Source organism: Heteronotia binoei, chromosome 3 (genome assembly GCF_032191835.1).
Source record: "Heteronotia binoei isolate CCM8104 ecotype False Entrance Well chromosome 3, APGP_CSIRO_Hbin_v1, whole genome shotgun sequence".
NCBI lineage: Eukaryota > Metazoa > Chordata > Lepidosauria > Squamata > Gekkonidae > Heteronotia > Heteronotia binoei.
In genome coordinates this window covers 53,529,258-53,544,705 of record NC_083225.1, presented here as the reverse complement: position 1 = coordinate 53,544,705, position 15,448 = coordinate 53,529,258, and the positions used below count along the sequence as shown (strand labels likewise).

Sequence of the window (15,448 nt, the reverse complement as noted above, 5' to 3'; positions counted from 1 at the left end):
GCAACCTCACTTTTCCAGCCCAGTCTATTGTGCAAGGTTACTGTGAGAGTATAAAAAGCGGAAAGGGAGAACCAATAACTCTGCTTTGAGCATCTTGGACAAAGGATAGGGTAGTACTAAGAAGAAATTTATTTACAGCTTTGTTTTATCATCAAATGTTTCTAAACTGTTCCAAAAAAATGAGGGCACAGTTCTTCAGGTCCAACTAACTCCATTCATTTTCGAACATCACTTTTCACTATATGAAAGACTTCTTGTGCCCTGATTTCCCTGAATTAGTAGAAAGGTGTTCCCCTGCCGGTCCAGGAAAACGTTCTTGGCATAACTTCACTGTGTACAAAACCACTTTCATACAGCTGCCAGAAAAGAAAAGGGGGTTATAGTCTTGGGCCAGGTGTTTGTGGCACTGTAGCTGCCAAGTGTACACAGAAACCTCTTAGCTGAGATGGGATGGTAAGTGAACAATGAACAAAGTCACAAGGTGTTAGTGTCCATCACAGACATGACTTCATAGAGAGCAATTATAGACAGAAGAGTTGCTGACAGTCAGCAGTCCTCGACAATTACTGTACATGGTTGAGAACAATAGCAGACAAAGGGAACTTTGATTAAACAGACAGAAGAAAACTCACACCTCTGGCAGGCTTATCAGAAGCATACTCACATTTTTTAGGAATATACAAGCTAAGCACTCGGGTCTCATTGATTTCTAAGATAAGAATGTGCCCAAATCTTTTGATCAAAGAGAGGAGAAGCTTATAGCAGCACAAATTTAACTGGATTGTGTGCATAGTTCTTGTAACAAGGGCTGCATTGTCAGTTTTGAAGTGCATGGTTTTTAAAACTCTGATCTTAAACTTTACTGTAGGAGAACAAAATGAAAAGTGTTATGAAGTTAGAGTCCAATAGCACCTTTAAGACCAAGTGAAAAGTGGTATGTGATTCCCTACGTAACAGCTACACGTCCTGTCCCTTGTGCATATCCCGTGACCTTCATCTTCTGATTTATGAAGTTCTTGATCTTTCCTCTACACTTTTTAATTTTTAGCCTCTCTCTGACCTCAGAAGAATTCCCTCACCCCCCTCCAGCAGAATATACAACATAGCTATACTCGCTATTTAGCATCACAATGAATGAATGAAAGTTTAATACGGTCAAAGACCAATCAATTAAATACAAATAACTTAATAAGATACAGTCAGGCAATAGTAATGTCAAAAACCTATCCAGAGGGGACAAGGAAAGAGAGTTTTACTTAAACATGAATTAAATTATCTTGCTTTATCAACAGGTAAAGTCTCAGAAACATCATGAATGAGTTCCTTCATGTAGCCATTACTAATACACTACCAATTTTCTCTTGTTGATCACTGTAGGTATTGGTTGCAGTGATATTTGAATTGGGCAACTATTGCAGAATTAAAAACACTTTTCAGGCTGCTTGGTTTCCAGGTTTATTTTGCAGGAAAATTATTGTAAATGGCTATCCAACATTATATTTCAACCATCGCTCTAAACTATGGTCACTCAAGCCAGGAGGTTCAGGCAGGAATACGCTCTAATCTGGCCATGGCATCAGAACTGGTCTAAAGAGACTCAAGAACTAAGCTATGACCAAAACAATTTATCCAGAACTATGTTTTCTTCCTCTGCCCCCCCCCCAAAAAAAAACCTGAAGGTGTTATTTGTGCATTACTGTTACTTCAGACAGGAAAGTCACCTGTTACAAATTATTTTGTCTTCTTTCAGTAGATACTATAGTTTCAGGGTAAAATATGACCATGCTAGTCGCTACATGATTCTGAACTGCTCCTGGAGAGAAAGATAATGTCACAGCTAGTGCCAAAACATGGTCATTTATAGCTCAGCTCTCTTGTTGGAACAAAAAACTTTCTATGGATGCTTCCCAGACTGCCTGGATTTTAAGAAATGACATTGTTCTAGAAATAAAATTTAAAAAATAGCTTTCCATTTCCTCTATGGCGAGTGAAGCACAGCATTTACAGTATTAAATTAAGTATTAGGACATGCTTCATTGAAAGTCTTCTACTCAGAAATAAAACTAACACTTTTTTTGTCCGTGGAACAGTTTCTAGTCATCTCTAGATCCTTCTCCAAGTGTTTACATCATAACTTCAAACTTCAGATGAACATTTCAGAACAATTCATGGTTAAAGTATAAAAATTGTGCCTCATCTATGCATCATAAACAATCTTCTTCCCAAGCTATTTACAGAGATATTACTACATGCATACACGGGAAGATAATTTATAAGTATGAGGAAACTGTTTGTTCAGCTTGTGTATGTGTAAGTGCTGTCAAGTTGCTTCTGATTTATGGCAACACTATGAATTAACAATCTCCCAAATGTCCTACTGTTAACAGCCTTGCTCAGGTCTTGCAAACTGATGGCCCTGGATTCCTTGATGGAGTCAATCCATCTCATGTTGGATCTTTATCTTTTCCTAGCATTATTGTCTTTTGCAGAGACTATTGTCTTCTAATAATGTGACCAAATTATGATAGCCTCAGTTTTGTCATTTTAGCTTCTAGGGAGAGTTCAGGCTTAATTTAGTCTACAACCCGTTTATTTATATTTTTGGTGGCCCACAGTATTCATAAATCTCTTTTTCAACAGCCCATTTCAGATGAATCAAGTTGTTCATCTCAGGAACTTGTTCCTTTCTTCATTGTCGAACTTTCACACCTATACATAGTAATGTGGAATACTGTGGTATGAATTATCTTGATCTTAGTCACCAGTATGCAACCTTACACTCAAGAATCTTTCTAGCTCCTTCATGGGTGCCATTCCTAGACACAATCTTCTATGATTTCTTGGTTGCAGTCTCCATTTTGGTTGATGGTGGAGGCAAGGAACAGAAAATCTTGGAACAATTTCAGCTTCTTCATTGTCAGCCTTAAAGTTATGCAGATCTTCAGTTATTAGTGTTGTCTTCTTGATGTTCAGCTGTAATCCTGCTTCGGCACTTTCAGATTTAACCTTCATCAGAAATTGTTTCAAGTCTTCATTGTTTTCTGCCAGTAATGTGTGATCATCTCAAACTGTTATAATTTCTTCCACCAATTTTCACTCTATCCATCTAAATCTAATCTCGTTTTCCTGATACGTTCTGTATATAGATTGAATAGACAGGGAGGTAAAATGAATCTATGTCTGACACCTTTGCTGATTGGAAACCATTTTGTTTCTCTTCTGTCCTAACAGTAGCCTCTTTCCAAGAGTACAGAGTACATCAGAATAATGCTGTGGTATACCCATTTATTTTAAAACCAAACAACAGTTTGTCATAATCCACACACTTCTGTTGCTATCTGTGAAGCACAAGCTTTTTTTCTGAAATTTTTTCTCATGCTCCAGGTAGCATTCTCAGAACTATGGCCGGTTCCACATGCAGGGCCAGTTAGACAGGCAACAGATCAGGGGTCTCAATGTGTTGATGAGAAAATGGTGCTGGGAAGAAGGGTTTAGATTTGTTAGACACTGGGGAACTTTCTGGGAAATTGTACAAGGGAGATGGGCTTCACTTGAACCAAAAGGGTAACAGGCTGCTGGTGATTAATTTCAAAAGGGTAGCAGAACAGCTTTTAACTAATTCAGCATGGGGAAAAGTGACAGGAGCTGGGGAGTCTCCGGCTCAGGACAAGTCAGTCCAAAGCTATAACTGCACGAACACCCAGGGTAATATTGGTAGAAGTGTTTTAGAACTTTGGAGTGAGGGCATAATGGCTAGTGAGGGTCATTTGTGGTGACTAAAAGGCTAAGGAAGGTGAGGATATCTGGAGAGGGAAACATATTATACGTGTATATGCCAGTGGCAAAAGTCTTCGAGCCAAGATATCTGGAGAGGGAAACATATTATACGTGTATATGCCAGTGGCAAAAGTCTTCGAGCCAAGATGGGGAACTGAAGTGATTGGTGATCAATGACAATTTAGATATAGTAGGTATCTCAGAAACATAGTAGTATGGGGAATATCTATGGAATACATTCATTCTTGGGTATAAGTTCTATAGGCAGGACGGATGGATGGGAGTAAGCAGTGGGGTCCCACACGGATCAGTATTGGGGCCAGTACAATTTAGTTAAATTTATTCATCTGGAACAAGGGGTGATCTGAAATTAATTTATTCATCTGGAACTAGGGGTGAGTAGTGTAGTGGTCAAGTTTAAAGATGAGACAAAATTATTCAAGATGGTGAAAACCAAGGTTGACTGTGAAGATCTCAAAGAGGATCTTCACAAACTGGGTGAGTGGTCGACAGTGTGCCACATGAAGTTCAGTGTTCTTAAATGTAAGGAGATGCACACTGGGACAAAAAAAAAATCCCAACTTCAAGCTTAATGGGATCTGAACTTGTTAAGAATGAGAGGGGAAAAGATCTTAAGGTTGTAGTGGATAGCTCAATGGAAGTGTCAACCCAGTGTGTTGCAGTGGTTAAAAAGGCAAACTGTTAGGGATTATTAGAAAAGAGATTGAGAATAAAACAGTTAGTTTTGTAAGGCCCTGTCTATATCTATGGTGTGGCCTCATTTGGAATACTGTGTACAATTCTGGTTACCCTTTCTCAAAAAGGACATTGCAGAGCTGGAAAAAGTACACAAGAGGGCAATCAAGATGATTACGGGTTGGAGCACCTTCCTTATGAAAAAAAGCTGTAGAGTCTAGGACTTTTCAGTTTAGAAAAGAGAACTAAGCGGGGGCATGATAGAGGTTTATAAAATTATGAATGAATGACAATTTTTATCCATTTCTTAAAATGCTAGAACTTGAGGGCATCCAATGAAGCTGATGGACAAAAGGAAATACTACTTTACACAGAGTTATTCAAATGTGGAATTTGCTGCCAGAGGATGGCCACGGGAATAAGCAACTTTAAAGAGGGCTTAGATAGATTCACAGAGGATAAGTTTATCAATGGTTACTAGTCATGGTGAGTGAGGGGAACCTCCACATTCAGTGGCACTAAGCCTCAGAATCCCAGAGTCAGGAGGCAACATCAGGGGAAAGCCTCAGCCACTATGCACTGTTGTTGGATGTCCAGAGAAACTGATTGGCCACTGTGTGAGGCAGGATGCTGAACTAGATGGATTATTCATCTGAAAATGTACTTAGTTTAAGAATCTGCATGATAGGTGAATTGCTGTGCACTGAGAATTCTACAATCAAAACCGACGAGTCTCTCATTGACCTTACATTTACCGGCAGAGGCACACAGAACAGCAGTAGATCTCAACTGAAGGCTTGTATTGTAATTCAGTATCCTGTTAAAAAAAAACAAAACCCTATATGTCCCCAGTCATCTAATATCGGCACAAGGAAAATGGTCCTCTCAGAAATTATTTTAATTCCTATGTCATGCTATAGCAACTATTGTGACTGTGACATAGGCCACTTGTACTCTGGTGTGAGTTAGGCTAAGACTTTGGACCTTGCACTTGACTCCACAGAACTTTGAATGCAGTGAACAAATGCTGCTATCTTCAGTTGCTTCTGAAGCTTTTGAGTATCAGGGGTATCCTCACCCTGCTGATAAACTAAAAAGCTTGGGGAGTGACCTTTGGGGCTTTCAAGGCAATCTGAAAGCAATGATAACTTTTTTTTTATTTTTGCCATCACAGCTGATTTATTTTGGGGTTTTCAAACAAGAGACATTAAGAGGTGTTTTGGTATTGCCTGCCTCCTTGTCATGACCCTGCTATTCCTTGGTGGTCCCCCTGTCTCTCTACCAAATACTGACCAAGGCCGACCCTGCTTAGCTTTTGAGATCTGACATGATTGAGCTAGCCTCCAGTGACAAAAATGATATCGCAGGGCTGGAAAAAGTACAAAAGAGGGCACAAATATGAGAACCCTGTAAGCTCTTGGACATTTGGTTATATCAGGGGTGTTGCTAAGGAGTTCCTGCTACAAAAAAAGTCCTGGCAAGATCTGCTCTGTAAATATAGCATCTCTCTTATACCATTGTCCTCACAGAAGCCGATGCCTAGATTTTGTATGTTTTTGAGCAAAATCCTTTTGTAGACGGAATACTGTGAAGTGGTTGATATATTAGGCACAGTGGGCTCTTACATCATGGAAGTTGTAGTTGGCTATATATATCTTTAGCATTAAGGAAGGCTGTCATGACATGACTTTTGTTTTTAAGAAAGCTGATGCATCATGGGCAGAAAAAAAGAATGTATGTACAGTATTTTGGGCACAATGGCTTAAAGTGGTAGTGGATGCCAGCTCTATTTAATAAATTCCCAAGAGGGTTTACTAGCCTTTCACAACAAATTGTTTCTTTCTTGTCTTTTAAAGGTTTACATATTTTTAAACATATTGTTTAGTTGCAAATATACATTTTATTGTAGTATTCTTGCTACAGTGTGGAGAAAAGCTTTCCATCATCACAACAATAATTATCCACTCGAGAGTACAGAAATCCTTTCACTTCTAACAGGTGCCTTTTGTTGAATGGACATTGTAAGACCATTCCTTTCAGTTTGTGAGGTTAAACTGGGTTTGGCATGGGAGATTAATGATAAGTATTTTGTAGAAATCTTTTGTTTTTCTTTACATTTAAAGCTGCTTTATACTCCTGATTTGATTGGGAAAACATTCCCATGGTAGGGGTGCACTTAACTCTGTCTTCTCTTTTCTACTGTATAGTTATTGTATCTTTATCCTCTTTCACTAAGATGGCTTCTTTTGTCTGGGATTTAGAGCCAGTTTGGTTTAGTGGTTAAGTGTGCAGACTCTTATCTGGGAGAACCAGGTTTAATTTCCCACCTGCTGATTTGACCTTTGGTCAGCAACAAGTTCTTTCAGAGCTGTTTTGCTCAAGAGCAGTTATGGGAGAGCTCTTTCAGCCCCACTTACCTCATAGAGTGTCTGTTGTGGGAAGGGGGAAGGAAAGGAGATTGTAAGCTGCTGTGAGACACCTTCTGGTTGTGAAGGATGGAGTATATATCCAATTATATTTAGCCCTTAAACAGCTCTAACTCAATAGTTAAAGCAAACTGTGCCAAACCTAGATTGAAACTTAAATTTTAGTAAAGGAATGATAGTTCTATGCAGCTTTTGCAGCTTATGAATATGACAAAAGATTGTACTGCTGTTTTAGGGTTAATTGGGGAGGGGGCTGTATCCTTGCGTTCATCACCAAAGCTCCAGTAGATGGTTACAAGTTAATTTTTTAATTTTTATTTTCCAAAGGATGAAGAAGAAGAAATCAAACTGGAGATAAATATGTTGAAGAAATACTCCCATCATAGAAATATTGCAACTTACTATGGTGCTTTCATTAAGAAAAGTCCCCCAGGACATGATGATCAACTGTGGGTAAGCCGATTCTTCACAGGCTTGTTTTGCTTCTCCTTTGGTAGTTATCTGAGGGCAGCCTGATAATGAACAACAAGAAGAAAATAATGTCCTATTTTAGGAACAAAATAATGTCCCATAATTATGCATTCATGTGAATAACCTTAAGAAGAAAATTGAAACGACTATTGCTATTAAGTGTTCAGTTCCCAGCAAAAATAACTTGTTTTCATTGCTTGATTTCCCATTTCCTAGTAATAGCTATGGAAAAAGCACAGGGCTTAGTGCATTTAAAGACTTATTTGGTCGTTTATTTAAAATATTTATGCTTCTGAAGCAGTTTGTGGCAATAAGATAATAAAAAATAAAAATATGATTTTTTTGACGCTCAATAACTTTAAAGCTCAAATAAATGTTAAAGTATAAAGCTTCTTATAATCCATCTATAGAAGAAACACTTGCCAGTCTCAGTTTTACAGTGTTTGAAACATCATTTGTTGACATTTATTTTATCACTTACAATAGGCTGTGTTGGAGTAGGTATTTAGAATGTACGTGTAGGAATGCTCAGGTACAGCTTGTACAACTGGAATATCTTGTTTGGTGATGTCCAAACTACGTGTTGGAAGATAACTACTACTAATATGCCATGATAGAATGGAATAAGGTTCCTGTGAACCCAAAGGACCTCTCACCCAAGAGGAGGCTGTCTGTTATGTTTCTGCAAAATTAACTTATCTTCCTTGTCTCCTTCAAATCAGTAATTCTTCTGTGTTTCTGAATCCAGCAGATCTCCACATCCAGACAGTCTTTTGGTTGCTCTTGATAGAACAGAATTGACCACTTTCCGATAGTCTGCCTATTGACTCTCTGTATAAATCACGTCCTGGCCTTTACTCTTTCCTGTAAAGAGGCCTGCCCTGATATGTAGAACAACAGGAGGCAGGCATCTCTGAAGGCAACTTTCTTATAATTTGTACTCATAAAGTAAATCTTTTGCAGTACAAGTGTGTATTCAGTTCTAATCCAGGAGGGGAAAAAACTTGCCAGAAGTTTGGAAACCTGCAGGGCTTTTTTGTAGCAGGAGCTTGTTTGCATATTAGGCATACACCCCTGATGTAGCCAGTCCTCCAAGAGCTTAAAGTAGGCCCTGTAAGAAGAGCCCTGTAAGCTCTTGGAGAATTGGCTACATCAGGGGGATGTAGCCAAATATGCAAAGGAGTTCCTGCTACAAAAAAAGCCCTGGAAACATGGATCTAGCCTTTTGTCATTGTAGAGACGTCATGCAGAAAGGAAGAAACAGAAATTGTAGAAAGACGAAACAGAAATGTTACAAAGCTTGCTTAGTATAAACGCATTTGCTGAGGCAGGACATACCAGAAGTCCTTAGTCCAGCATGTTAAGATCTGTTACTACTCGTTCTGTATATGTGTATCATGCATACCATTGTTGTGAAATCTCATTCTCAGAAAACCTAATGAACTAATGTGAAATAAACTTTTATAGATATTAACAGGATTTGTGTTACGATCTACGTGATGAGTTGTTGAGCTTGCCTAGTGTCCTCATATGAACTTCCTCTTGAAGATCTAGCCAACATGTCCATTCTGCTGTTGAAGCACAGATATTTCTGTATTGTATGGACTTAATTTATCTTGAATTATTTCTTTGTATTCTGATTTTTACAGCTTGTTATGGAGTTTTGTGGTGCAGGCTCTATTACAGATCTTGTGAAAAACACAAAAGGAAGTACTCTGAAGGAAGACTGGATAGCATACATCTCTAGAGAAATTCTCAGGGTAAGCCAATTAAAACACCCCATGTTTTCAGTTAAACAGGCAAGATTAAAAAGCAGCATAAACATCTGATAGGCTTTAGATGAGGCATCGGGTGTCCCATTAAGTTGGCCTCCCTTGCTGAAGCTTTCCATCTTCAGGTGGCTCAGACTGATAGTCCCAGTGGCTCTAGCTTCTGAGGTTACTGCACTTCAACTGACAGTGCTACCTGTTTTTAATTTATTTGTTCTTAACTGTTTTAAATTATTGGAGCACTGTTTTATTGTTGTATGCTGCTATTGTGATCCACCCTGAGCCTGTTAGCGGGGAGGGCAGAATAAAAATGGAAACAAACAAATAACCTTGTGATGTGAAAAAGGAATAAATTGCAATTCTCAAATATTGCTTCGTGTTTTTAAAAAAATCAAACTTAAAACAACTGGTGGATTATCATTTATCAAAGGCAGTGTGTTTTGGACCTGTTTTAATGGGGGCTGTTTGGTTGCTTCACCAGTGAACATGGCGAAAAGTAATACCTGTGTGAATAGTCAGCAGCAGCATAAAAACCACCAGTGGAAAACTTTCCAGTCAAAATATAGAGCCTGGGTTGCTCACATCTTTATTGGCAACACTGGAAACAGAGATGGATAATGAAATACAACATATGTTTTGTTCATCCGTTCTACAGGCTAGTAACATTCAATGGTTTGATGCATAAAGCCAGGTGCTGGATTAACAGAAAACTCTACACACTGATGGTGGTGTCTCTTATTTACTTTGGCACTGACAGTGCTCCCTTTTTCCAGTATTAAGAGTTTAAATTTTAAAGAGCAAAATAGAATTAATTTCGGTATGGGCCACTCTTATGCTTTACTAGTATCCATTTATCCTGGCCCAAGTATCTTCTGTTCTTTGGGTAATTACTTGACCCTAAATAAACATCTGAGGATAAAATTTGTATAAGAACATAGGAGCAGCACCCTAAACCTGGGTGGTCAGGTTTACATCCCTGGGAATGTACAAGAACATGGAATATTGTATGGGGAGTGTTTGTGTGCCTGTGTGTTTGGGTTCCCTTGAGCAAGTAAGAGCATCATTTGAATCTTACACAGATGCCAGAGGATGTTGCTTAAAAAGTTGTTGATAATTTTGTCTTAAGAATGCCATTTCCACTCAAAACCACTCTTAAAGTTCACAGTCCTTCAAAATACGCAACAAAATCAAGAGTACATTTCATGATACTATAATAAAAGCAAGTGAGCAAATATTGTAAATGCACTAAGCCGTTCCATACAAACAATAAAAATGTTTACACTAATTTCTTGAAACTGAAGAGTGCCTGGAAGTCCTTAAAAGGGGAAAGGGATCTATTAGTTGTCACTATTGAAGGCAGTCAACAAGCTGACTTTCAGTAGTGGAAACTCCTGAAACAAAGCTTTACCCATCTTTTGCATGAGGGACAGGATATGGAACATGTGGCTTTTCAAAATTGGCCTCTTGACTTGTATTCCTAAAGATAGGTTCAAATTCCCTCCCTTTTTGACCTTGGATCAGTTATTCTCTGTCAGAATAATAAAATGAAATGGAGCTGGGAAGAACCATGCAAACTACCCTGGACTCCTGGGAGGAAGGGTGAGAGAAAAATGTACTAAATACATTTATTTACTTGTTTTCATTTTTTAAAAAAACCCTCATGGTTCAAAGCAGTGTACAAATAAGCTGATAAAAACACTTTTGGTCAAGGTTGTCATCAGAGCATCCATACAGGACTAAAGCAAGACTAAGAGCTGCAAGTTTCCTAGATGAGATCATCATTTCCTTAAACAGGCAGCTTCATCTCTCCAAGATTGGATAGATTCCCAACCAGGTCTTTTATTTATTAGCTTGTATTTATTAGGTGCTTCTGGTCAAATGTGTTCAGAATGGGAGAAAATGCATATGTTATTCTGATCCTGTGATACATTAATTACCCTAGGACCCTTCATTTAGTTTTTAAAAATGTGAAGCAATCAATAACAGCAAGGCAGCAGCGTGCCTGGCTCAACATTTTGTTTATAGCAAAACTCAGCCAAATATACTTCCTGCAGTTAATATTAATCATTCATCTCAAAAGCTCTGAATCAAGTAATTTCTATTATAGCAAAAACTATACTAATTATTTGGATGTGTTCCTTTGTGAAATACTTTGGCAGTTTGTGTAAAGTCCTGTTATAGTTTCATGTAAAAGAGAGAGAAAGAAAAGAAAACAAAAACAAAAATGGCACCAAACGTCTGTTGATGACTGGTCTGACAGTGAGACATTTTGCATTAGATTATTCCTGCCTTATAAACAAGTCCACAGAAGTCATCACTCCACAAAAATTGTTGCTAGCCTGTCTGTCAACTCAAACTTTTAGTGAGAGCTTTTTTTTTTTTCTGCAGGAGCTCTCAGGAGTGGAGCTCCACCTGGGCTAGCCAGGGCTCTGGCTGGCCCAAGCCACTATGCAGCAGCCATGTGCTCCCAGGCCAGGCGGTGTGGCCTGATATGCAAATGAGCTTCTGCTGGACTTTTTCTACAAAAAAAGCACTGCTTTTAGTTAATAGTATGAACATTATTTTCTTACAACCAACTCAAATGCTGTAATGTGGTGAGAGTTTTTTCTTCAGACTGAATTTTGAAAAAGGAATATTGTTGGGCATGGTGAAAAATCCAAGACTACAGATTCTAACAGTTAAGACAGAGAGGACTGTATGATTCAGACTTAATTAGGACGGGCTGTTCTGAATATAAAATGATCTTAAGTCACACCAAAGGCTATTGGGACAAAAAAGCAATGGCAATTCTCCTTCTGGTAATATAAAAGCTAGATTTCATTCAAATCTGTCTTCAGCATTAATTGGAACACATGAGTGTAATTATAGGGTGGAGAACAGAAGTAAAACCTAATGTGACGGTCTTTTTGTCAGAACTTCATCTCAAATGGATGTCCAGATTTACTAAGTAAAGAGTCAATAGAAGCTAGCCCTAGTAACCTTTGCTACAGCCTGCAAATATAAAAATATCATCAGCCTAACCTAATTGTTTGCAAGGCATGCACTCTGCTTCATGTAAGATCATTGGAATATGCAGACTGGAACTTTCCTTTATTCCCAACATTTTTGTTTTATTTTGCTTAACATTCAGCCTGAAGACGAGTTCTAATGAACTCAAAAACTTGCTCATTATTTGTGATGCTTTAGTTGGTCCTTATATAGGAAGGCATCCCGTATTTCTGGCAAAGTACACTGTTTTGCTTTTCTTAGGTTTGCAGTATTTCTCCAAGTGGGTTGATTTCATTCCACACTACTTTTATAGTCCTTTTTATATGATTGGATCTAGCCAGGCACGTAAAAGAAATGCTATCTATACATAAAATTCCCTCATAAAGAGCAGCTGTTGAGTTTCACCAGTGTGATACTTCATGTGCTTACAAAGTCTGTATGGGTAGCATGCTATGAAAATACCTAGATTTGATCATGTTGCGCAAAAAAAGATCTCCAAAACAATTGGACTGCAAATTTGGATTTTAAAAATGTAGTTTAAGACTCCCATTAGTTGCAAACTTTTTTTTGAAGAAAAGAACCCTACATTCTACTTTTTTCAAAAACAAAACACAGGGATTGGCACATCTCCATGCTCATCATGTGATTCATCGGGATATTAAAGGACAGAATGTATTGTTAACAGAAAATGCAGAGGTGAAGTTGGGTAAGTGAACAAGCCTTTTCCGCTCACTTGTCTTTTTATATATTCCATAACTCCTGTCACTGTTGTTCAGCGACACCTAGCTTGCGATAGTGTTTCACTAGCTGGAGAAAAGAAGCAGAACCTAAAAACCATCAGCAGTGAGAATTTCAAATAAATTTGAATTATACTTTTGTGAATTAATTGCTGCAATACTCCAGTGGTATTCAGGAAAGAATGGTGTAGTGATTAGATGGTTGGGTTACACCTTGGATGATCCCGGTTCAGATTGCTGTGTGCCATGAAACTCAGGGTGAACTTTGGTCAGTTGCTTCCTCTCAGCCACACCTACCTCACAAGGTTATTGTAAGGATAAAACTGAGATTGGGGAGTACCGTGTATGCCTCCCTGAGCTCTTGTAAGGAACAGCAAAATTTAAAAATGTGTTAAATACCAAATTGTTCTTGCTCTTTTTATTCTCTCATACATTTATACAATATGTCTATTTGGTGACTTATAGACAAAATTAAAATGTAAAACATGATATGCAGCATTAAAAGTAATGACAAACAACTTTAAAAAAACTTGGAAACTTGATTAAAACTTACATCTTTAAAAACTGCTCTCTTTAATATCCCTACTGGTGAGGATTTCACATCCTTTTCAGTGTTAGATTCTGCCTTATGAAAAGAGAGAATGGAATTGTGCTGAAGTGAGTTAAAACAGTCTTTGCTAGACCCTAAGTTTCTTTATTTCCTGTGGTTTTTCTTCTTACCACTAACAGTGACTGAGGAGTTCATCCCTTTGTCTTCTATCTCCATTCCCTAAAGTGAAGGAATAGCTGGTAGAGGCAAGGCCACATGCTACAAACAATGCTGGGAATCAGCTTAGTGTTTATTTTGTCCATAGTCTTAATCACAATAGAGAGCTACCCAGGCATGATGCAGGAATGTCAGAGAAGTATGGATCTGAGAAATGACACAGCTGCCAAGTGTCAATTTAGAGTTCAGCAAAGAAAAGCCAGCATGGACTTTGTCATCTGCTTGATCAGATTTGCTGGAAGAGAGACTACTTAGTAGACACTTGCCTTCTTAGGACAGAAATATTTTTCAAGTTTCTGTTAAAAGTCATTTTCATCCTAAATTCAGACAGTGTAGAGGTGCAAAAGATTTTGACCATACTTCATCTGACCACTGGGCATTTATGTTGGAATGAAAGAATCTAATGAAGTGAACTCTGCCTCAGGAAAGGCTATATTTTGTTAGTATCTACGGGGCCACTGGACTCCTGTTTTATTTTTCTGCAACAGACTAATACAGCTACCCCTCCGAAATTAACTGTGCCAGCAAGGCATATGCAAAGACACCTATTTGCAGAATATTCTTGCATTGATTATATTACTTGTTTTGTGGTTGGGGTATAAGACCAAGTGGAGGCTTGCTTTTGATGCAAACCAGATATCATCAAGCATGCAGTGTTGGACCAAATTAGCTACTCTAGAATTGAGTGTCATTTGTAACTTATTTGGTTGGCAAGTCATGCACACTCTGGAATCTGCAAATAGTGCTTTCACAACAAAGTCTGGGTTTTAGCTAAATGACTGGGTTTTTTTAAAAAAAATGTGTCCTACTTTTCTACTCGAAAAGAAGTCTTCAGGTGGATTTACAAACTTTAGTTAAAAATCACAATAAAATAACAGTTGGTAGCAAAATCAACTGTAGAAAATTAGGAACAAGACAAGCCATTACTATAATAACTCAGAAGTTTACTCCCTCTCTGAATATGGAAATCACCATGGCTAATATCCATTGATGGCTCTCATTTCCCATGATTTCAGTATCAGTACTACAGTGTCCATAAGTTTGGTGGGGAATTGAGGATCACACCCATACATGTTTAGCTAAGTGATCTGATAAGTTTTTGAAACTAGGGACTTCCTGATTTTTAACCAGCAGACTGTAGTAACCAATTCCCTTATGCACCACTGAAAATTCTAGTTTACGTAGATTTAACATATGCAAACAATTGTAATGTGAATTGGTCCTAAAAGACAGATTCTTTAAAAATTATTTGGAGAAATCTCTTGGTGGGAAGGTGGAACTTGAGCATGCTTTAGATGTGACAGCTAGACAGAAGTATGCTCATTTTTCACAAGGCAGCCAAATCAGGAGTGCTCAGACTTTCCTGGAACAATCCAGTGTTGCTGAATGAAACAACAGTAATGGGGGTGGGAAGGAGACAATGTCTTGTGTGCCCCACCTGTGCAAAATTCAGTGTGCACTGTTGTCTGGTTGGTTGGTGTTCTAGTAGCTCTTACTAATGTGTGCCAGCTGTGCCTCGTATGGATCAGGGGAACAGAATAGGATTTATGAGTTCCTTGCAAGCAGGGCAGAAAACCATGCTGTCTCTGTAGGAATGCAAGGCTCTGTGTCAGTTCCATAGCTAAGGGCATAAGAGTACAACTGAGAACAGTAATATAAAGACTGATGAGTTAGAATGGCAGAAGCGTTTACATTGAAAGGTAATAGTCAACTTTATCATAAAGAGCAATAGGAATTATTTCTCAGTTTAACTATCTGATGAATCTAAGTTATTAATCAGAATGGAAGTGATGAAGGAACAAGAGGCTTTTTAATAAA

At 38.2% G+C, this 15,448-nt stretch overlaps 1 protein-coding gene across 6 annotated transcripts in view; it reads left to right on the top strand.

Annotated features, from left to right (window-relative positions):
* The window catches only part of MAP4K4 (mitogen-activated protein kinase kinase kinase kinase 4), a 194,548-nt gene that overhangs the window by 112,079 nt on the left and 67,021 nt on the right, over window positions 1-15,448 (top strand). For all 6 annotated transcript variants that reach the window (XM_060233807.1, XM_060233803.1, XM_060233806.1 and 3 more), the window contains exons 4-6: window positions 7,227-7,352; window positions 9,020-9,130; window positions 12,743-12,833. In XM_060233807.1, coding sequence (XP_060089790.1) covers window positions 7,227-7,352; window positions 9,020-9,130; window positions 12,743-12,833 — 328 coding nt within the window. The remainder of the gene's footprint in view (window positions 1-7,226; window positions 7,353-9,019; window positions 9,131-12,742; window positions 12,834-15,448) is intronic.